Source organism: Panthera tigris, chromosome B4 (genome assembly GCF_018350195.1).
Source record: "Panthera tigris isolate Pti1 chromosome B4, P.tigris_Pti1_mat1.1, whole genome shotgun sequence".
NCBI classification, from domain to species: domain Eukaryota; kingdom Metazoa; phylum Chordata; class Mammalia; order Carnivora; family Felidae; genus Panthera; species Panthera tigris.
In genome coordinates, this window is record NC_056666.1 from 47925068 (window position 1) to 47948970 (window position 23903).

A 23903-nucleotide genomic window follows, 5' to 3' on the forward strand; every position below is an offset into this window, starting at 1 on the left:
AAGAGTCCAGAGCTTAACCAACTGAGCCACCTAGGCGCCCCATGTCTGTTTTTCCTACGTTCGATTCTTTTCCTTATGAAACTATAGTATTTATGTCTCTTTTCTGACTCAGCTTACTTCTCTGAACTTGACAGAGTTTGTCCAGTTCACAAACCCTGATGCACATGGTTTGTGATTCTCTAATCTTGTCTTGGATTATAGACAGTTTTAATACTTCTTGGCCAGACTTAGAGTCTTGATGTCTGAGTTCTCACTGGACTTATCTTTCAAGTCCCTGCAGGATCAAAGGACACAGTGCTTAAGATATAGGCAGATGTGGGTTTCACTCCAGATTCTGTTTTTTCTAGTGTGATGACACTGAGCAAATTACTTACCCTCTCTGGCAAATGGAGATAATCCAACTCATATGGTCATTATTAGGACTGAACGAACAAAGTTTATGAAGTGTTTAAGACAGTATTATAGAGGCAGTGCTCAAGTAATGGCAATTACTACTATAGTTTTGATTACTATAATTATTATTATTTAGAAGGAGTTTGGCTAGACTCAAATTGGCATTTTTATTATTCTTAATACTATATGTTAATCATCAGAACAAACCAGTCAAAATAATTTATCTGCACAATAGTTTCCTGACAAACGAACCTCACTTTTCCCGTATATTTAAATAATTTATATTTATATTATTTATATCTTTGCTTAGCAAAGACCTTTGGGAAAGGGGTGGAGGGAAGAGGGATTTAAGTATCAGATGAGGGACCTTTATGGTTCTTTTTAATTTTAAATTATACACTTCCCTTAAGTTGCAACTGTTCAACATTTTATTATGTTTTTTCTTATTCTTTCTTTTCTCTTTCTTTCTTTCTTTCTTTTTTTTTTTGAAGTAGGCTCAACTTGGTGCTTGAACTCATGACCCTAAGGTCAAGAGTCACATGCTCTACTGACTGAGTAGAGCACCCCAGCCAGGTGCCCCTCTTACTTACTTTTTTAAAACATTTATGAATGCTATAAAGATTATTATTTTTTTCTTATAGAAGAAAACATATGTACATTTTGCAAATAGATGCTTTGTCATTTCAATGTATATTTAATTATAAAAATGTTAATTGGTAGCCATCATGTTCTTGTTCAAATTTAGAGAGTAAGTAAGAATATTTTAACTGAGATATAATGTAGGTTTTCTGGGCCTGACATCCAGTTTCATTGCTTAATTACTAGTATTATTTTTTCCCCTTCATTTTAAAAATATGCTTTTAACTGTTGTTTCAGGCTGGAAGACCTTTGGGTAAAACCCTAATTGCTGTCAAGGAAAACATAATTTTCTGGCCAACTTAATATAACCACACAGTTCTACATTCATGTAAGTTGTGTACAGACGCAGAGCCGTTCTGTAATATTGAGAAGGAAAGTTTTGGTCAAGCTGGTGCCTCTGGATTTTGACTGTAGGTGCATAAACATTGACATTTTATGACTAATAACCAGGAAAACAGCTACTCACACCAAAGGTTCAGGATTAGTGTTGCTCACTTATTGGCCCAGAAGAACAGCTTACTATAATTCTCTCAATGATTTGAAATTGTGAGTTTTTAGAGCCAGCTGGGGCAGGAAGGATAGGAAACTAAGCACATGAACTCTACAGGCCCACTTGTGCCTGATCTTCTTTACATTAAAGAGGACTAGGCTTGCAGGCAACAGCTAGGGAGAAATCTAAAAAGGTGATTATCTACAACAAGAATGGCACATTGATTTTTATGTATCAAGAATGACACATTGGTTTTCATGACTGACTGCAGATTATTTCTCAAGGGGGAGATTTTGGATTGGAGTATGGGTTAATGGGGCTGGCACAGGGCTACCCCTTACCTAGCAGTAAGAGGTAGTAATGGAAGGAGGGGCAAGCAAAAGGGATGAGAGACAGTGAAGTAAAACAAATCTATTTTAAGGATTTTACCTTGAGATAGTCCTTTGTGTGATGAAGTCTTCCATTATCAGATTTCGGTTAGAAGTATTGAATTATCAGAAAACACAGAGATACATATGTTAGTATATTTTCACATTTAACTGTTTGTAGCACATAGGAAACTTTTATTTTAAAGATGGGTGTTAGAAATTTTTTTAAAAAAGAAAGTGATTCATGATCTGCTAAAAAGTGGTTGAGTAGTGTGTATTTTTACCAGCTCTATATCTAGAAGTATGTACTAATGTAGATAAAAATATCTAACCTGGGTAGAGAATTGTTTTTAATGCATGTCCCCTGCCGCATACCAAATATACACTTAGCAGTTTGAAAATTCTCATTATCCAACTTAATTGTAATAAGTGATAAAGTAGGTAGAACAGACATTATTAGCTTTATTTTTCACAGTGAAGAAACTATGGGTCAAATAGGCCAAATGCTTCTGGTAAGTACTATGTAACCAGCAAGTGTTAGGATTAGGCATAAGACCCCCATCTATTATCTACTGTTCTTAAGCCCAGATTCATTTTTACTATATCACGTGGACAATAGCAAAATAAAATGTGTATTACCTTGCTTATATTAGTTTAATTACATTTAAGACTATGAGACGCAAGATGCTTAGAGAGTAATAGAAATTCTTTCCTTCTTTGTCGAACTCTTAAATGTTACCTACGTTTGACCACATTTGTTTCATAACCCAGAGCTATGTTTACAATAAGATCTAAAGAATGAAATAAGCTATCCAAAAAATAAAGTCCAAAGCCCCAAATATGCTCACCTCAAATATATCTGTGCATATTAATGAAGAGTCAAGTTGTGGGCCTAAATGCCAAATAGTTATTTTATTTTATTCTGTAACCATTCACTGAACTAATAGCTCAATTATGATCATCTCCTTTTTTGCCCATCCTCATATGTTCATTCCACCTGTCCTGGAGTACCTCACTTTCTTCAGCCCACTTCTTGCATTGTATACTATATAATCCTCTCCCTATTCTGAACAGAGTGGGGGCTAACAGCTGGTTTTATGGATATAAATATTGGATTCATATATCTTTCCTTTTTGAGCATGGATAAAAATCACAGAGTATTAAGGTTAGAAGGTTCATTTGGTCTAACTGACAATCCATTCCAAGAATCCCCTTTTCATTGTTCCTGTCGAGTGGTGTTATCCCCATGTTTAAACGTAGTCCGTGGTGAGAAGCTTACTGAAACGACCTTTTTCAAATTTGGATTTGTCTCTTAAATTTTGCATTCATTGAAACATTTTTTCTCCCTGTCTTTTTTACCCTTTGTTCATAATCCCACCCTTAAGATGGCAACATGTAAATCTTTTTCTTTTCTCACATGTTAAACCTTTGCATGTTTGTACCTGGATGTCATATACACCTTTTCTGCTTCAAACCAAACAGCACTCATGATGTTAACCACTGGTCATACTGCCTAGTTTTAAATCCCTTTCCTTTTCATGTTTATTCTCCTCTAGACATAATGGCCTGATATCCAGAGCCCATTTCTATGCTGTAAAATAGAGCCATAAGATGAGTCACGATAGAGAGACAGTCATTCTGATTTAACGGACACATACATCTGAACTTTCTAAGGAGGAGATTTGGGTTACTGAGATTATGACATGAAGAGAGGTCAAACAGAGGAAGGAATCTTCCCGTCTAGTTTTGACCCTCTTTGGTTCTAGTGACTGGAGCGCAAGAAAACACGGAGAGAGATACTGAAAATAAATTCCAATTAAGTTTAGAGAAATACATGGCCTCTCATGAAGGAACAAGCTTTCCAATCCACCTTTCCCAAAACCTCACATGCCCAGCAAAACATCAGCCAATGATGAATTGTGGAAGCAGAGTGCCACCACCAAATGGGGAATAGACACAGGCTTCATTTTGGTGCATCCAAAATGAATTATTTTGGATTTCTTTTGGTAGCTGAAGACAGAAAGAAGGCATTTCCTTGATTCTCTTTGAAAGCCCAGATTTATGTGTACCAGGATTAGCATAGTTATCTATTAGATAAACTAAATATCCTCTGGGGTGGTCTCTGATGAAAGATCTTGGAAATCTGGAGGCTTAAAAATACGGATACTGAAAAAACTTTTTGAAGTATACATAGGGCTAATTCTACAGAATATCTGAATTCCTAGTTGATCCTGTCAAAATCTTATTTAGCCTCTGGAAGTAATATCTCTTTGTTTTCAATGTGAAGATAATAAATCATGTCATTGTTTAAAATTGTAGGTATGTGTACACCAGGCAGGCACAGAGCTGAATTATGACTTTGAAGGTTTTTAACTGCAACATTTAGAAACCCATATTTTGGTTTGGCTCAACGCCCTCTTTTCATCTTTCAGGTCACTGAGTGCAAAGGGGGAAAAAAAAAACCCTGAACTGTAAATATTTTTGAAGTACAGGTTTATTTTCCCTTCTTGCAAAACTAAAATTGAATTATTTGATTTTGTCCAAGGGATCTAGTTTGTTCCAAGACAGGAGATGAATCTTTATCACTGAAAAGTGCTTTTTAGACTGATTTCAAACATATAACTTTGTGATTCCCAAAGAAGTCTTATCAGAAACTGAAAGATGATTGCACAGGAGTTTTTCATTCTCAACATTTCTTCAGCATTAGGGTTTGGTCTTCTTTTTTTCTCTGCTGTTGAAAGTATGGTCGGTTTGCAAACATTGTCCATCCCTATTTTATTTTATTTTTTGCTTTTGCAAAAAGACTCCCAAAGCTTCTCACTTGTGGTGAATAAGGGGCCATTCAGATGTCAAAAATTGAGTTTCAGTCTTGTTTTGCTTTTAGCTTACTTATGACTTTAATTTAGTACTGTTTTAGTTTTCACATCTCTTGATTATGGATAATGATACCTGCTTTTCCTAAAACCCATAGATATTGTTAGTACCAGTGGAAAATATGTATATATGTGAAATCATTTAAAATAAATTCATTTATAAAAATGAAAAATTAATACCATACATCCAAGGCTCCATGGGCAGAAGTAAGGACAGACCTTGTATGGAGAAGATCTTGAATTGCATTTGCAGTGAGCTGGGAGAGAGGAGGGTTATCTGCAGTGAGATTGTTTCTCTTCTTTTTCTCATCACATACATACACACATATGCACGCACACACAAATACCATTTCTACTTAGGTTTGCATCCATAGCTGACATTCTAGATATTAGGCCTAGAATGTTTCTCTTTCAAACCAATCCTGACTTCTTATATATGCTGGGAAAATGCAGGGGCTCTAGAAATGAATAATTCCCAAGGTAAGCTTCAGGTTCCCCCTCATCTAGAGAATTCCTCTAGGGATTGTCTGGGTCTCTTTTTTCTTTACTTTTGGTTCACAACCAGAGAAACCTGCTGTTCAGATGGCAAAGAAGAGCCTCTTTACTTGTCAGTAGACTAGATTGCTACTTTATAATATGATTTGAGATGTACCCTGTGACAAAACATCTTGTTCAGGAGCTTGTCTTGATGCCTTTAAGGTCACTCTTTGAGACTAGTTTTGTGTGTGTGTGTGTGTGTGTGTGTGTGAACACAGTCCTCTCCAAATTCTATTTTTAAAATGCAAACATCTCCTTAGAAAAACAAAGGCAAACTTGTTTGAGTCAGTAGTGGAGAGGAGAAAAAGAGACACTGGAAAGGAAAAGTGTGGATCCTTAAGACAATATTTTCCTTCTTTGTCATAGTTCTAGCTCAGATGACCTGGTCTCATGTCTTTCTATGCCAAAGCACATGTTAGTACCTAACATGGACTTAAACCTCTGGGGTAGGGAGGAGTGAGGAAGGCCTGGCCTGGGAAATCCTCTAAATAGCACTTCATTTGGGAAACTTTATCTGACTCATTGTAAACTTTTAATGAACTTCCTTTGTCTTTTGCCCTCTTAGCCCAGTTAGCTGGGTTTATATTGGATTATATGTTAGCAAATCATTATGTAGCACCTGATAACTCTGTTAGGCATTTTGAATGATAAGGGGATAAAGTAAACGGGGGTCAAGTGACTGACCTCAGACAGCATGTGTAATGAACTTATTGGCTCCCTAAATCTGCACTGGGACCTCCAATATAGCAAGCTACATTAATGAGGATGCAGTGGCAAGGTGTTACAATTAGCTTTGAAGTGAATTTTGATGCCAACCTTTCCTTCCTAGTGCTGCCTTCCCTCACTCTTTTTGGCTCTTTCCCCCTGATGAATCTGTTGCTAATCTTCATTGGTAAAGATATTTTATTCAAAGGCATAAAAGACTTTCTCATCAAATTTTCAGGTGAGTCATATCTCCAAAAAGAGCTAATAAAATAAATGACAAAATTATTTCAACTATCGAATTCAGCAAGATGACATTTAAAAAGCAATAAAATATACTTTGCATTTAGATTATAAAATGTACTCAGAAGGAGAGGATGGGGGAAGATATGATTTGCTAGCAGCTTATGTCAAAACACCTGAAGGATTTAACAGCCCATGAGAAGCAACCATGAAAGAAATAAATGTAAGCTTGGACTCCTCATAGATGAAACAGGTTTGGGTCATGACAGGTCACAGTTAGTTGAACTCTGAAACCATCAGACAATATTTTGTACTTCGGGTCCTATGGGACAGATACTGATAAACTAGAATATATTCAGAAAAGGATGCATTGAGGGAGTGTGACATAAGCAAGATGGTGAAGTGGGAAGGCTTGAACTTGCCTTTTCCCTATAAACATCAATTCAGCAACAATTTACAAATTCTCTTTGTGAGTAATCCAGAAACTAATTGAAAGGCTCCTGTGCCTAGAGCAAACACAAATCCAGACTCACTGAAGCTGGTAGAGAAACTTGGGACCCCCTCACACTGGAGTCCCTGTCCCTAGCACAACCATATGATCTGGAAGAAACCCTTTAGCTCCCAGCTTCTCCAAGGGGAAGGAAGCTGTTGGTTTGTACACCCAGCATCCTAACTTTTCTCAGGGGGCTACCCAGAAGACTGGCTTCTGTCTCACTAGTTTTGCAACTCTGACAGGTTTGGCACAACCTAGCCACCCAGGGGAAAATGAAGATGGCATCTTGGGTTCGTAGATGCAATAGATCCTTCTCTCTGCTCAGCACAGAGTTATTAGGATGAAGAGTGTCATCTCTCAGCTATACCTCGGGAGACGAAAAAGTTGATTCATGTGTCTAGAGCCCCAACTTTTCTAGGGCTGACCAAATAATTAACGTTTGTCAGTTTTGACAATCTTGGGTGTCTGATGGGTCTGGCACAGTCTAGCTGCTGGGAGAGAATGGGCCAAGTGTGTAGATGCCATAGATCCTCTCCCCAGCTTAGCACAGGATAAGCAAATGAACCTCCCCCTGTCCCCAGCTCTCTGCTTCCCTCAGAGGAGGAAAGGATTGATCCATGCATCTAGCACCCCAGCCTCTCTGGGAGTATCCCCAAGAACTGGTATCTATTTTGCCAGTTTTGGGGCTTTAGTTTTTCCAGCACAGTCTTGACAATAAGGAGGAATAGAAATAATGGTTTAGACTGGTAATCACCATAGTTACACCTCCTCTTGCTTCCCCAGCTCAGCACAGAGCAAGAGGACAAAAACCACAGCTTTCTGCTCTTTGAGAGGAAAAAGAGTTAATAGAGGCCCCTAGAATCTCTGGCTGTCTGATAGGTAAAGTTGTTCTTCTGTGTGAGGCCAGTCCATGAAGACTGGGATAGGTGCTTGCTTTGTCAAAGGTGCAGACACCAATAGAGAGTCAAGAAAAATGAAGAATCAGACAAAGATCTTCTAAACAAATAAATACGATAAATCTCCAGAAACCAAAATTAATGAAATGGAGTTATATGGCTTACCCGAGAGAAAATTCAGAATAACTGTCATAAAGTTGCTCATTGAGGTCAAAAGAGCAATATATGAGCAAAGTGAGAATTTCAACAAAGAGAAAGAAAGTATAAGAAAGTCCCAAACATAAATCATGAAGCTGAAGAACACAATTGAACTGAAAAATTCACTAGAAGGGTTCAGTAATAGACTAGCTGAAGCAGAAAAAAGGATCAGCAAAGCTGAATACAGGGCATTGGAAATAATTCAGCCAGAGGAGCAAAAAAGACTGAAAAAAAAGAAAATAAAGCTTTAGGGAACTAATTGAACATCATCAAGAGAACCAATGTACACATGATTGGAATCCCAAAAGAAGAGAAAAAGAAAGGACCAGAAAGTTTATTCAAGGAAATAATGGCTGAAAACTTTCCAAATCTGGGGAAGGATATGTACATTCAGATTTAAGAAGCCCAACAAAGCCTAAATAAGATGAACCTCCCAAAATGTACAGATCTTCCTCAACTTGATGGAGTTATTCCTTAATAACCCATCATAAGCTCAAAATATCTTAAGTTGAAAATGCATTTAATACACATAACCTGAACATCATTAAACACATCACCTTAGTCTGTCTGGGTTGCCGTAAAAAAATACCTCAGAACAGATATCTTATAAACAACAGACATTTTTTTTTTCACAGTTCTGGAGGCTGGGAAGTCTGAGATCAAAGTGCCAGCATGGTCACATTCTTGTGAAGTTCTTCTTTCTGAGTCATAGCCAACATTTTCTCACACATGTCCTCACACAGCAAGGGGCTAAGGAGCTCTTGACACCTCTTTTATAAGGCACTAATCCCATTCATGAAGGCTCCACACTTGTGATTTATGCATTTCTTAAAGTTTACCTACTAATACCATCACCTTCAGGAATTAGGATTTTAACATATGAATCTGGGTGAGAGGATACATTCAGATGATAATACTCCCAAAGCAAAAAATATGGAGTGACCGAATGGATTAAAAAATCCCAACTATATCCTGTCTGTAAGAAACTCACTTTAGGTTTAAAGACATACATAGGCTGATAGTGATGGGATAGAAAATGATAATCATGCAAATAGTAGCCAAAAGAGAGGAGGTGTGTTTATATTTATAACAGACAAAATGGACTTTAGGTCAAAAACTATCAAAAGATGTAATGAAAGTCATTAAATAATGACAAAAGGGCCAATTCAACAGGAAAGATATAAATATATATGCAATTATAAATATATATGCACTCAACATCAGAGCACCTAAATTTATAAAGCATTGACGGAACCAAAAGAAGAAATAGACAGCAATACAATCATAGTAGAAGACTTGAATACTCCAATAATGGATACAACACCCAGACAGAAGATTCATAAAAAAACAAAACAAAAACAAAACAAAACAAAACAGAGGACTTGAATAACACTTTAGACCAATTGGACCTAATATACATATACAGGACATTCCACCCTATAGTGGCAGAATACACAGTCTTCTCAAGCATACATGGATCTTTCCTCAAGATAGATAACATATTAGGTCATAAAACAAGTCTTAACAAATTTAATTTACTTCCTTTCTGGTTTGTATGCCTTGTATTTCTTTGTCTAGCCTAATTGCTTTGGTTAGGACTTCCTGTATTACATTGAGTGAAAATGAAAGAAGTGAAATTGTCCTAGTTTGCAGACAACAAGATTTCATATATAAGAATCCTTAAAAACTCTATTTAAAAAAGCCTATTAGATCTAATAAACAATTTTAGTAAAGTTGCAGGATACCAATCAACATAAAAATTTGTTGAATTTCTATACACTAACAATGAACTATTTGAAAAGGAAAATAATTCCATTTATAATAGCACCAGAAAGGATAATATACTTAGAAGTAAACTTATTGAGGTTAAAAGACTTGTGTATTGAAAACTATAAAATATTGATAACATAAATTAAAGAAGACATAAATGGAAAAACATCCCATGTTCAATGATTGGTAGACTTGCTAAAATGCCCATACTACCCAAAGGAATCTACAGATTCAATGCCGTCTTTATAAAAATCCCAATGGTATTTTGGATAGAAATAAGAAGAAAACAATTCTAAAATTCATTTGGAACCACAAATGACTGCAAAAACCCTGAGAAAGAAGAACAAAGCTGGAAGCATCAAATTTCCTGATCAAAATATATTACAAAGTTACAGTAACCCAAATAGCATAGTACTGGCATAAAGACAGATATATAGACCAAGAGAACAGAATAGAGAGTTCTGAAATAAATAAATGAATCTACAGTCAACTGATTTTCAACAAGGGTGTCATGAATACACAATGGGGAAAGGATAGTCTCTTCAACAAATCGTGTTTGGGAAACTAGTTATCCACATTCAAAAGAATAAAATGAGACCCTTACATTACACCATGCACAAAAATCAACTCAAAATGGGTTAATGACTTAAACCTAAGACTTAAAATTATAAAACTGCTAGCAGAAAACATAGGGGAAAATCTTCATGACATTGGTCTTAGCAATGATTCATAGATATGACACAGAAAGCAAAGGTATTCAAAACAAAAATAAACAATTGGGCCTACATCAAACTAAAAAGCTTCTGTAGAGTAAAAGAATCACCAGAGTGAAAGGGCTACCTAGAAGTTGGGAGAAAATATTTGCAAACCATATGTCTCATAAAAAGTCAATCTCCAAAATATATAAGGAGCTCCTACACCTCAGGAGCAAATAAAATGAAATAAAATAAAATAAAATAAAATAAAATAAAATAAAATAATAAAATAACCTGATGAAAAAAATGGGAAAAGGACTTAAATAGCTATTTTTTCCAAAGAAAACATTCAGATGACCAACAGATACGTAAAAAGATGCTATCACTAATCATCAGGGAAATGAAATCAAAACCACACTGAGATATCACCTTGCAACTGTCAGGATGGCAATTTTGGAGAAAAAAAAAAGAGATAACTATTGGTGAGGTTGTGGAGAAATTGAAATCCTTGCACACTATTGGTGTGAATGCAAAATGGTGAACTGTTATGAAATACAATATGGCAGTTCTTCAAAAAATTAAAACTAGAATAAAAACATATTAAACATATTAAAACATATAGTCTGGCAATTCTACTTCTGGGTATACACCCCCCCCCCAAAAAAAAAGAATCAGAATGTTGAAGAGGTAATTGAACTCCCATGTTCATTACAGTGTTATTCACAATAATCAATATGTAGAAACGAGTAAAATGTTCATTGACAGATGAATGAAGAAAATGTGGTATATACATACAATGGAATACTATTCAATTTTCAAGAAGAAGGAAATTCTGCAGTGTGCAACAATATGGATGAATCTTGTTACATTATGCTAAGTGAAATAAGTCAGTCACAGAAAGAAAATATTGCATTATTCCACTTATGTAAGATATGTGAAAATGGTCAAATTCATGTAATTGAAGAGTGGATAGTGATTGCCAAGGGTTAGTGGGGGAGTTATAAATCCAGGAATATAAAGTTTCAATTAAACAAGATGAATAAGCTCTAAAGATCTGCTATACAATATTGCATCTATAGTCAACAACTACATGTAAAAAAATTAAGACAGTAGATCTTATGTTAAGTGTGCTTACCATAATAAAATAAAATAATGAAAAAGAAATTGTGTAGCTTTTCTGTACTAGAATCATAGCAAATGGAACATATAGCATTGGGCTATTTTTTGTATCAATATAGAAAGAATATTTCAATCAGTAAATGAAATAGACCCCCAGTCCTGAGAGTTGTGAGGTCCTGGTCACCATGTATTTCTCAGACCATAGCTGATATACCAGGTTGCCATGCTCCTGATAAGAGAATAAGTTTATTTTACAAATGAATGGAGTTTGTGTTTCTGTTTGCTAAAAATAAATAAATAAATAAAAATAAAGAAAAGAAAAGATATATGGGAGTATGAATGTGCCTGAGCAGCATAGCAAATATAGAAATTTGAAAAGAAAAAAGATATATAAGGCAGTTGAATATATGCACACTGTTTTATTCTAGAGAGGAGAGTTAATGCTAAAATGTTTAGATGGATTCAATGTAAGAAAAATTTCTATCCTAACATTTAGTTATCCAAAGATGAGCTAGAGCATCATGTGACCTAGAGAACTTTGCAACACTAGAGATTTAAGTGCAAACTGATCATCTGCTACAGTATGGCCATAGGGAGTAGTGTAGAGCAGGTATATGATAAATACTTTTTAAAAGTTCAATACATGCTAGGCATGCTATATAAGGAAAGAGTGAGAGGTTGGGCTTGACCAACAATTCTAAAGTAAGTTGGGCACGGTGGTGATCAATGCTCTTTAAAAAGAACATTCTAGTGTCAAATTGTGACCCCCTGTGTTAACTAGATTCAAACAGATCCCTTTATTGATGGACCATACAGAGGTTTTAATATACCAAATTTTATATAAGTATATGCCTCCAAGAGGAGATATACAAAAACAATAGAACTTATTTGGGCATAAAACAACTTTTGGCAGGACAATGACTGGAACATCATTCCTTAGAATATTTTTTTGGGAAACACTGGTGTAAATGTGCTCCATTTTTTTTCTTCTCTTAATTCCTTTTATGTTTTCAAAGACGTGGGTGCTATTTGTCCTTGTGCTTCTACCAAATTTTGTAGTTCTAGCCATCTTTTCCTGTATAGCATGGCTGCATGTAGAAATGTATTTATCAGTTTATTGAAATATTTATCTCCTCTTTCTCAGGTCTATGACTTTTTGGTGCACTCTCATGTTTGAGGTCTAATTCACTCCTAGGAGTAAGTCACAGCATTTATGATTTTCTTTGAATACTTTTATAATACAAAATCATTATTCTTTAGGATCTTTTCTAAGACTCCTTGTATGGAGGAAAATTCTCTCTCGGAATGTTTAAAAACTGTATCGAAATGTATGCAGATTATTTTTCTATTTTATTATAGGTTTGTGGTCAAAAGAAGAAGTCATTATCCTTAGATGAAATGGGTAGAGACAAATTTTGTATATTACTTTCTCCAAAGTAAAGGAGTCAGAGTGTTTCTAGGTAAGCACCATAAAAATCTCCTGTATTAGCTGAAAAAAAGCGCATTCCTTGAACAGTATTTTTCAAAGCTTAACCTCATGTTTTAACAACCCTAGATGACTTATGTTCCTGGCTTTCTTGTTTGTTGGTTAGCCTTCACTGTCTGAATTCAGAGAAATGAGAGATGGAAAAACCCCCAACAGGTCACCCAGTTCATTTCTCTAAAAGAAATTAATAGGTAAGTCTCATAATGTAGTCCCTACCATCAACTTACTTAAGGGTAATTTGGGGGTAGCTTACATTTTTAAATTGGAGAAAAATGGGGCCAATTTCAATCTCAGGATGAATTTAGAGTCCACCAAAAGATTTCCATATTCTACCTCTGCTGTGTGAATGTGTGTGTGTGTGCACATATATTCATAAACTGAGCAATTAAGCCAAACATTTCTGGCTTTTTAAAACTGAGCTGGCAGAGGAAGGGAAGATAAGAAAGAAGTAATCACAAGACTGAAAGAATCCAGTGTCGGGGAAAAGGCTTATGTCTTTATGCCTTTGCACTGACCAGTTTTAAGATGTGGGCTGTTTCATAACTTGGAGCAAGTTGCTCTCTTCAGCTAAGGGCAATTTTGGGGACAGGGACTCAGCCCACTGAAAGCCATCAGCTGCTGGCATATGAGGAAATGAGTGCCTCAGTCCTGGGGAAAGGAAAGGACCACAAAATCAATTACAGCCCACACTTGCACTGTTACATCCACATAAACACTGTTTATGTTCCAGAAGCAGCTTCTCCAGGATTCTGGTTGGACTCTTTTCCAGGAAAAAATTATAATCTAGTCACATTTTCCTGTTTTATCGAAATGTATTTCCCAGTTTTAGTATAACAATGATCTCTTCTTTCTCAGCTTTACTTCTCTTTTAGTATATTCTCATGTTTGAAATCTAGTTCCCTCCTAGAGCAAGTTAGAATACTTTTAAAAAATAGCAGGACAAACCACAGCCCCTGCTACTGCAGCTCATTGTAATGCTGAGAACCACTAATACTCATTATTTCGCTTTCAACTACCCATTCTAGATCACCTTACTGTTAGTCAACACATCTGGTGGTCTAGGTGTCTAATTTACTAAGTGAAATAGATCCCCATTCCTGAGAGTTATGAGCTGCTCGCCATGTCCTTCTCAGACCATGGCTGATATATCTGTCCATTTCTTATCACAATTGGGCAGAGAAACATCAAGAGGCATTCCAATGGATTACCTAGATATCAAATGCATTTTTCCCTTCTTAGATTCAGAAGCCCTACCTTCTCCTGATAAACATGTTCAATTATCTCCTTGAGAAAAGATGACTCTGTTATTTGCCAACTGTCCTCTTAGCATGAAGAGATGTGACCAGTAGCATCTAGAGCTTAAATGGGACTTTTGCAAATGTCCTGTGGTGAAATTGTTCTTTTTGTATGACTCAGGATTTTCAACCCACAGGTATTAGAACTGTACGGAGGGAAAGTATAAATTCTTCATGTGGGTTACAAAATATGATAAACAGACCCCACTCCTGCTTCCTTACCTTAGTTCTCAGACCCTTCCTTACCTTAGTTCTCACTCAGCCCTCAGTCTCTAGTGGGGACATACTGAAGTATTATGGTTGATAGTTTAGGATGTATAATACATCATGGATAAAGATGCCCCTTCTTGTAGAGAAGAATGGATTAATTCTTCTTGTAGAGAAGAATGGATTAATATGTTCTTTTCTGAATTAACATCAATTACCAGGAATTCTTACTTATGGACGAGGCATGGCAGAAGATATATCTAGTGATAGTCAGAGAGGTGGCAATGTCTAGGCTCCAGAGGAGGGCCACCTAGGATGAAATAGAACCTTAGTTTGTGAATTAAAAAAAGAGAGCCAATTTGGGCAGTTTCAGGGTTCCAAATCAAAATAAGTTCAGGATAAAATTTTCTCTCATTAGAATTATGTATTATGGCAAAGAACTGAGCCCAGATCATAAGAATCGAGGAAGTGAAGGAAAGGTGACTAATGATGGGTAATCAAGGTACTTAAGAACTCAGAGGTAGAACAACAGGTTTCTTGCAAATTTTCTTTACTGAAAAGGTAGAGATAGGGATTTGAATAGTGCTTAAACGTACTACTACTACTATTTAAGTATATAACTTTCACTCCATTCTAATATGGATACTTTTATGACTGCATAAAAACACAGCTGCATGAATTCTAAACCCAGCTGAGCATAAAAGCTAAGATAATAAATTTTTCTTAACAAAAATGAATTACTCTGGCCTACTGTTCTTACACTACATGTTTCATCAGCATAGGTAGATATTGTATGGGGGCAAATTGAGGAAGAGTGGAGTACAAGCTGACCAGTGCTCTCAATAGCTTTTGGCTATAAGTTCTGCTGACTGCTTTCAAAGTATAAGTGGGAATCCCCAAGAGGAATTGTCTTGCCATTTCTTAATATACAGAGGATAGTACATTACAACGATAGTAATAGTAGAATAGAAAATAACAGTAACCATAGTTAACATTTATTAAACACTTACTCTATGCCAGACACTGTTTTGTGTACTTGCATATATTTCATTTATTTAATATTTACAACAACTTTAAGGTGGGTACTAGAATAATCTCATTTTACAGGTAGGGAAATTGACACCCACTGAGATTAAATAACTTGCCTACAAATTTCACACTTCTAAGTGGTGAAGCTGGGAGTTCCAAAGTCCTTATTCTTAAACTCTATGCTGAAATGTAAGATTTCTTTATAGGTTGGGAGAAGAGTATTCTGCCTACGTTCAAGCACTCTTAGGTTCCCAGGATGTACTATTCCACGAAAGGCCTCACCAAGATCATGAAAGGGGAAGATAATAAGGCCTGTGACCTCTTACTTCATTTGTCTTAGCTCTGAAAGACCAAAGCATATCAAAAAGGAAATAGAACTAAGAAGGTGGATAGATAAAATTTTGACCGACTTGAAACTACGTTAAAACTAGCTTCGTCAGATTGGAAAGTGTGACTATATACGACGAAAGTTTGGTACAAATATATGGACCATTTGTACATAACCCTTTCTAAAAACTGGCTTATGGAATTAAGCTTCATGAGATCAGTACAAGTGAATTTCTCAAGAGAATAAAATTACCTGGTCTTGGAACAGTCATTCAGTCGCTAAGCTCTCAAATTACTCAACATAAAATGAAGAGGTTGAATTAGGTTATTGATGAACTCCTTGTCAGCTCAAAAACTATGACTACAGTGTTGTGTAATTGATAAGAGGTCTGGAGCTTGAAAACCTTGGTCCCAATATTTACCATCTGATTGATTGTCACAGATTTGGTTCCTGGGAAACAAACTCTAAGACTCAGAGATTTGTGTGCAGATGGTTTATAAGGGAGTACTTTTGGGTACAGCCTGAGAGGGGTGAAGAATATAGGCCTAGGCAGAGTGAACATTTGAGCTGTTATACAATTTTAGTAAATGGCTCAGTCAGTTCTATGAGAAAACTCTGAGGCTGAGATGACTATTCAGAGTAGTCCTGTCTGATAATGGGCTTTTAGGCAATTTACCCTCTCTTAATAAATAACTAAAGAAAACAGACAATACATATGAAACAATGATTTTCAGGACACTGGGCATCAGTTAATGAAAGATGATGGTGATCCCTAAGAGATGAGAAACAAAGTGAGTCCTGTCATTACCTCAGCTTGGTGCCTTAATAGAATTTCCAGGCTATGGCTCAGGAAGGGAGGACCAAAATGAAATATGGTGGACTTGTTGAGTTGATGAGTTGAGAGTCCTGGGAGAATATGGTGGTTATAGTTTACATGGCAAAACACTGGAAAGGAGAGAGTTACAGAGAGAGGGATCTCCGGATATCTTGAGAACACCTCTCACATATGTGGTAGGGAGCTGATTGGCACATAAATATAAGAAAATACTCATCCAAGAGGAATAGAGGGAACAGTGGCTGGCACTAACTAAGGGCTGGGATTATTGCCTATTCTTACCACCCAGTCATGGACATTGGGTACAACACCAAGAAGATCTTTTCTCAGTGTGGGGGAAGCAATTGGCCTAGACTACTACTGAGTTTTTCTCATTTTAAAAGGAAGATTTAAGACAATGAAGCTTTTTGCAGGTGATTTAACTTATTCCCAGAACAAAGCTCAAGAATACTTATAAAAATACAGTAATATCCAGCACACACACACAAAAATAAAATTTGCAATGTCTGGCATCAAATAAAAGATTACCAGGAATTAAAGAAGTAGGAAATTATGATCCATAATAAGTAGAATAATCAACCAACCAAAACAAGTGTGGAAGTGACACAGATATTGAAATTAGCAAACAAGGACATTAAAATAGTTATCCAGGGGTATATGGGTGGCTTAGTTGGTTGAATGTCTGACTCTTGATTTCGGCTCAGGTTATGATCCCAGGGTCTTGGGATCAATCCCCCCATTGGGCTCCACACTGGGTACATAGCCTGCTTGAAATTCTCTCTCTCTCTCTGTCCCTCTCCCCTGCTCGCACTCTCTCCCTCTCTTTAAAAAAAATTATCCTAACTGTATCTAAGATGTTTAAAATGTTGCGATATGGAAAATAAGAAAACATCCAAATCAAACTACCATAGATGAAAACTGTAATGTCTAAAATGAAAAGTGCACTGGATAGGATTAACAGTAAATTAGATATTACTGGATATAACTGAATAAACTCTAGACACATTAAAAGAAACTGTCAAAAATGAAATACACAGAGGGAAAAAAAAGCTTATAAAAATTAAATTAATAACAGGGAGCCCTGGACAACTTTAAGTGCATGTCATTGCAGTCTCCAAAGGAGAAGTGGAGTGAAGGAAGGAAAATCTTTGAAGAAATAATGACTGATATTTAATTCAATTTAATTAATAAAATGTAATGCAATCTACGAAGCTCAATAAACTTGAAGAACAAAAAAAATAAGGAAAACCACGCCAAGGTACATCATAATCAATTTAGTCAAAACCAATGATAGAAAAACCTTAGAAGCTGCAAGACATAAGACAGTACTTATAGAAGAATAAAGATAAGAGCGACAACAGATTTATAGCAGAAACAATGCAAGCTATAAGACAGTGGAACATCTTAAAAGAATGAAAAGAAAAAAAACTGACAATGTAGAATTTGATATGCAGTGAGAACATATTTCAAATGTGAAGGCAAAATTTGAAAACTTAAAGAATCCAGCAGACCTTCACTACAAGTAATGTTAGAGAAAGTCCATCAAGCAGAAGGAAAATGAGACCAGATGGAAATCTAGATGCATACAAAAGAACGAGGAGCAATGGGAATGGAAACTACATGGGTAAATGTATGAGATATTTTTTGTATTATCTAAGCCCTTTAAAAAATAATTGACTCTTTAAAGCAAAAATAACAAAATTGTCTTATAGGATCTATAGCATATGTAAAAGCAAAAAAATAACTAGACCATTTAGATTGTTTACGTATAATGAGATTAGTGTGATAGGTTTAAGTCTATCATCTTGCCATTTGTTTTCAATTTGTCCCTTTTAGTTTTTTATTCCCCTTTCCCCCTATATTTTGCTTTATTTTGGACTCCTTGACGCTGATGCAAATGAGGATGAGTCCTATAACTGCCCCAATTTTTTTGAGACTTTTCAGAACATACAACAGAAAATAGAACCCAGCAAAGCCTTATGGCCTTCCTAAATTGAGGAGACAGAGCTGGGAGTCCAGAAAGGTAGCTAGTGATCACAGAGAAGAGTATCTCAGAGAAGAGAGATGCACAGAAGAGAGAGCTCTAGAGGTCTGTAGGGAATTGTACTCAAATCCTTGGCTGGGAACCATCAGCTGTCAATATGTCTGTTGGCCAGGGGCATATCTCAGCTTGAGTAATACACCACGGCATTCACAACAATGTCTTCAGAAAGTTACCGTTCTGAGTCTCAATTTTACCATCTAATAAATACTACTCATCTTCTGGGCTATTGTAAGACCCAATGAGTTATCACATGCATAATAGCTTAGAAAATGATAAAACAGTCATCGTTACATTTATATGATGATGGTTTAAATTATATAATACACATTATTATGATGAATGTAACAGTTTCAAAATTGGGGGATCCCTCCCAGGCATGACTAGTCAGTCTGTGTTTATACAGCTTTCATTGAAAACCCTTTATGAACAGAACTGAGTACCAAGTCTGTAGAGAGAAAAGAAATTACACTTTCTTACCATAATGTTAGCCAAGAAAATATACATAAAAAGAAATTTTGATCAAAACATGAATTGAATAGGGGCTCCTGGGTGGCTCAGCCGGTTAGGTGTCCAACTTTGGCTAGGTCATGATCTCATGGGTGTGAGTTTGAGCCCTGTGTCGGGTTCTGTGCTAACAGCTCAGAGCCTGGAGCCTGCTTCAAATTCTGTATCTCCCTGTCTCTCTGTCCCTTCTCAGTTTGTGCTCTCTCTCTCTCTCTCTCTTAAAAATAAATAAATAAACATTAAAAATTTTTAAACGAATTGAATAATGTTATTGTACTTGACTCTTTACATATATTCCTCAAAGGCTAGACACTGGCTTGAGTGGTGTGATAGGAAGTGGGTGGATTTAATCATTACTGATTTCATAAAGTGCTTGGGTTTTGTGCTGGATTTTGAAGGATTAGAAAGATCATCCACTAAAGACGTGAAGGCAGTGGGCCTACCAAAAGGAATGGATGATAAAGGTGGGCATGAACAAGTTCTCATGGCAAAGAAGAGAAAGTTCTGAACAGGGATTGAGAAGTCCTGGGCTCTGTCTCTAACTACCAAGCGGGAGACTCTGGAGTCTCATTTCCTCATTGACAAACCAGGCTTAAGTGAGTTACAGCATATTGTCTGGCTCCAAAATTCCATGATTGAATTGTTAAAAAATCTCTGGTGATTGTGAAAGCAAACATTTTCTTGGCCTAAGAGTCAAAGCTGTGACATCTTAAGAAATGATAACACTCAGGAAATTATGATGAGGGTGATGAGCCAAGATAGAACCTGGAATCCACACAGAAAGGATTTAGGACCATTTAAAGTTTGGGAGCAGAGTCGCCTGGCTGGCCCAGTCAGAGGAGCATGTGACTCTTGATCTCAGGGTTGTGAGTTTGAGCCCCACACTGGGTATAGAGACTACTTAAATAAATAAATCTTAAAAAGTTTGGGAGCAGGAAAATCATATGATTAATTATCTATAATGTTTGAAAACCCTGGAAATACTAAGAAGCAATCATTCACCAGTCCCAAGGTAGAGTTTAGACAAATTATGGCTGGGTGACTTATGCCTTCTAAGTTTCATTCTTTCTATGCAGTTATGTTTCTAATCAACACCAGAACATGATTAACAGAATCTCATATTCTGGGTTAGGTGGGCCATGATTTAAATATCTCAGCATTTTGCCGGAAGAAATCAGACTCACAAAATGAAAGTATCCAACCAGCAGTTTATTTTGTAATAATTACACATCTTAAGTCCTTCTTGACTTTCACTACGCTGCGCTTTCATTGCTTATCAATCTGGGGGCAGGGAGGAGGGCTGCAGCCAGACAAGAATGTTTAAGAAATAAGCAGTTTGTATGTGTTTATATAGTTCAGTGATGCTACTGCAAAGGAATACAAAACCAGGCACCAGGCTCTGGAAAGAAAGAGACTTTTTCCAATCTCATTTGCCCCCTCGGCGCTGTGGGAAATAGCGATTGTAGGCAGCATTGTATCCATAAACCATGGCATAGCGTTCGCAAAGCTTGAAGTCATCACAGGCTTCCCGATTGATCTCATAGGTGGGCTTGGTCCTTTCTCTAATCCTAGAAAGTGGGGGGAAAAAAGAGGCCCCAAATGAGAACATAATAGAATTTTTTTTTAAAAAGGAAAAGGGGGAAAAATAATAAGAAAATATAGGAGACACACCCCAATATTAAGAGATACTTAACAGGGAGGAAAGGTGGAACAGGAGTAATTTTTTTTTTTTAATAAAAATAGAAATTTTCTTTCTGTCCTCCTTTTCCTTCTCCCTCCCTCTGCTTTCTGGGTCTTTCATAAACTAGTCTTCTTGAAATTCAGTTGTTTTCTGTATACTGTTTTTAAATTCTTTGATTTAGGGGACACAATTAGAAATAATATATATGATTAAAAAAAAAAGTTTCTCATTCCATTCCGATCTGTGATGCTATGTTGGGAAAAATTACCTCTTTCCATCAAGTTTTGTTACCCACCTTTCATGGGCTTTAGCTCTCCATCTCTGTTGCGGGGATATAAAAGTATTAGCATTTCTTCTGTTAGTGAAGGGATCTTAAAAGAAAAAAAAGATAATTATAGTTTTAGGGAAACAGTAGTTGAAAATATTTCCATGAATAGTCCCTGACACATATATATTTGAAAACTCATTAATTCATGCATTCCATGTAACTAGAGATCTACAAAAGTCAAAGGGAAAGATAAAGCCAATTTCATAAACTGCCTGATCAAAGGAAAGCAGTGTATGTATTTTAGAGACTTATTACATAGGCCACAGTAATTTCTGTTTGTTTATTTCCCCTTTCGGAAATCATTTTGCCATTTTCAATTTTGGTGTTCCTATTCGGTGTGTTTTTAATTCCTGTGAGGAGAAATTCTCTCTGTCCTGAGGAGGGACATGCTTGTAAAGCATGACTTTTGATTACTGGAAATGGACAGTGTCAATGTTATGAAAATAGTGAAAAACTGAAAACGAGAGTGTTGCGTTACTTCTTCCCACACTCAGTCTTTGAAAGTCCAGATATTCAGTAACATTCAATGTAATGCTGATGACTGTGGTTTCCCAGCTGACTAGGCCTCGAATTCCTTACTCTGCCATTTGTTGTTACTCCTTGTTTTCCATCTGTGTGGTTGATGTGGTGCCAACTTAAAATTTCCAAGTGAGATTTTATGGCTCCAATTCTGTTGAATGCACTTGCAAGGCCATATTATGCTATTTCAAGCTTAAAAAAATTGCTCGTCTGGCGATTTTTACGGTCATTAGATTTTTAAACGTAGTTTTCCAAAAGAGACCCTCTTTCTTTTCCCTGTATTACCTCAATGGATTATCATTTTGTCTATTTAAGACTAGGGAGGGAGATTCTTTAATACATGAGATTTAAATAAGGAAGTCAAATATTTACTTACAAATTTCATAGGATTCCATGCTTTCATGAGATTCTGGAATAAAAAAAAATTCATTTGATTGTTATTTATCAGACATGACAATGGTCTGCATTTGGGGAAGGAAGGAGAGAAAAGAGTCAAAAAGATGTGAAGAATATATTTAGCAGTGTGGTTATGACAAATCAGACATTTTGGATTTGCAAGTTGTGTCTCTAGCTCTGTCCTTGATGTAATTATCTCTACACTTCAGATTTGCTGATGTTGAAGGAGCTAGTCGTCACGGCCTTGACTGAAATTTCTCAAGGGCTATGAGGTCCTCAGGCTAGTGAAATAAGATAATTTCGATGTTGCACACAAATCTCCAGAGAGGCATCTTCTCTGATTAATTTGGGACCTGGCTAAGAGCAGGGTTGAGAAAGGGACAGAAGGGTCCGGAAAATAGCCAACGTCTTCCAGGCAGACTGGGGAGATGGTCAGTTGGGCTTTACCAAGACAGGTTTTTAAGAGGTTCCTAAAGCCTCTTAAGGACCTGTGTTAACTTGGCAGGCACAAAAACCACTGGCTCCAGAGGACAACTCACACTGGGCGTGATGCCAGTTCAGAGAAAGAACTGAGACGATGCCAAAGCAAAAGTTTTCTTCTTTCCACTGCTCTCCCATGTGCTGCAGGTAAATTTGGCAATAAGAGGTTTATATTTGTAAGCAAGTGGTTTTATGTAAAAAATTAAAAAGGAGATGAAAATACCAAATCCTCTGATACTGAAACCATGTGAATAATTTCAAGAGTGAGAAGAAATACAGATGGTTATTAGTATGATTTAGGTTTAAGGACATCTAAGATATCCAGATAACTGAAGCGTAAGACTGATCAAAAATAATCTTGCTTTGGATTTTCTTTCATAAGCTTTGATCAGACACATATAATTAACAACATAGAGAAACCAGGTGAAATTTATCTTTGGACAATAGAAATTATACCGTCTATTTTTCTCTGAGGTTCTTTAAATGTAAAACTTCGTTTTTAGATCAATTCACTGAAGAAATGTAGTAAGTTTAGGAGATTGTCTTGTCCCTGCAGAGAGAGCTATACTTAACACTTCATGTGAGAACTGATTTTCTTAAAGGTGAGTGATTTAACTAACACCTTTAACCAACAGTTCCCAACGTAGAAGTAAACATCCCTAAACATGAGAACTCAGGGGCTGGGAATTTGATATCTTCTTTCTGAAACAGTGAAGTGTCTAGGTGAATAGTGACTTCCCAGAGACAGGACATGCCTGTCAAGTTGTATACGAAAGTCTGGATATTTAGTATGTAAAAAAACACACTTGATGGAATGAATCAGTGTCCACAGGGCTTGGGAAATGTTAAGTTAATGATACTTTAAGATTATATCAGAGAAAGGGGGAAGAAGAGGAGGAGGGGGAGGAAAAAACTGAAGTAAGCTGAAATCAGAGACAGGAAAGAAACACCAGAAGCACGGCAGAAGAAAGGTTTCTCACCATAGCACAGAACTGCCACGGCCAAGGCAGCCAGAATGGAGAGAAGGAGCAGGCTCTTCATGGTGTCTCTGTGGTCCTGTGGGTTGGTCTCACTGGCTTGCGCAGCAGCAGAGGGGAGAGAGGCTCCTGCAGGCTGTCAGTGGAAGGCTGTGGAGTTTTTATAAGAACTAGAGCAGCTGAAATGGGAGGAACCAGTGGGAGGGGGCCAGAGAAGGTGGAGACTGGTTGGCCCTAAACTAACACTGGGACTTTTCCCAAATATTCATTCCTTCCAGATATTATCTACTCTGGGTGGGCAGTTTTCCCTCACTCCTGGACCTGACTGTGCTGTAGCAGGATGCTGCCCTGAGACAGAAGTTGTGGCCACCCTATATT

At 36.7% G+C, this 23903-nt stretch overlaps 1 protein-coding gene and 1 long non-coding RNA gene across 3 annotated transcripts; one reads left to right on the plus strand and one right to left on the minus strand.

The window, feature by feature from the left end:
* Positions 1-12781: 12781 nt before the first annotated feature.
* LOC122240077 lies at positions 12782-15947 on the plus strand. Of its 2 annotated transcripts, none has more exons than XR_006219398.1 (3): positions 12782-12876; positions 12972-13093; positions 15640-15947. It is a non-coding gene; the product is annotated as an uncharacterized LOC122240077 (long non-coding RNA). The 2 variants fall into 2 exon arrangements; XR_006219397.1 differs by having other exon boundaries at positions 13009-13093.
* Positions 15948-20332: 4385 nt separating this feature from the next.
* On the minus strand, positions 20333-23678 carry LOC102961207 (matrix Gla protein). Its single transcript, XM_007082760.3, has 4 exons — positions 23529-23678; positions 22049-22081; positions 21121-21196; positions 20333-20712 (listed from the first exon to the last, which is right to left on the minus strand). Exons 1-4 carry the CDS (start codon positions 23587-23589, stop codon positions 20571-20573), a joined length of 312 nt encoding a protein of 103 aa, XP_007082822.1. The 5' UTR covers positions 23590-23678; the 3' UTR covers positions 20333-20570.
* Between the last annotated feature and the right edge of the window lie 225 nt (positions 23679-23903).

What these genes read in the sequence shown, in the direction of transcription:
- LOC102961207 (XM_007082760.3), bottom strand. Translation starts at nt 23,589, where the DNA reads ATGAAGAGCCTGCTCCTTCTCTCCATTCTGGCTGCCTTGGCCGTGGCA. An exon ending in CATGGAATCCTATGAAATTT is followed by an intron (nt 21,197 to 22,048) that starts GTAAGTAAATAT and finishes TTTTCTTTTAAG; the next exon opens with ATCCCTTCACTAACAGAAGA. An exon ending in AGAGCTAAAGCCCATGAAAG is followed by an intron (nt 20,713 to 21,120) that starts GTGGGTAACAAA and finishes CCCACTTTCTAG; the next exon opens with GATTAGAGAAAGGACCAAGC.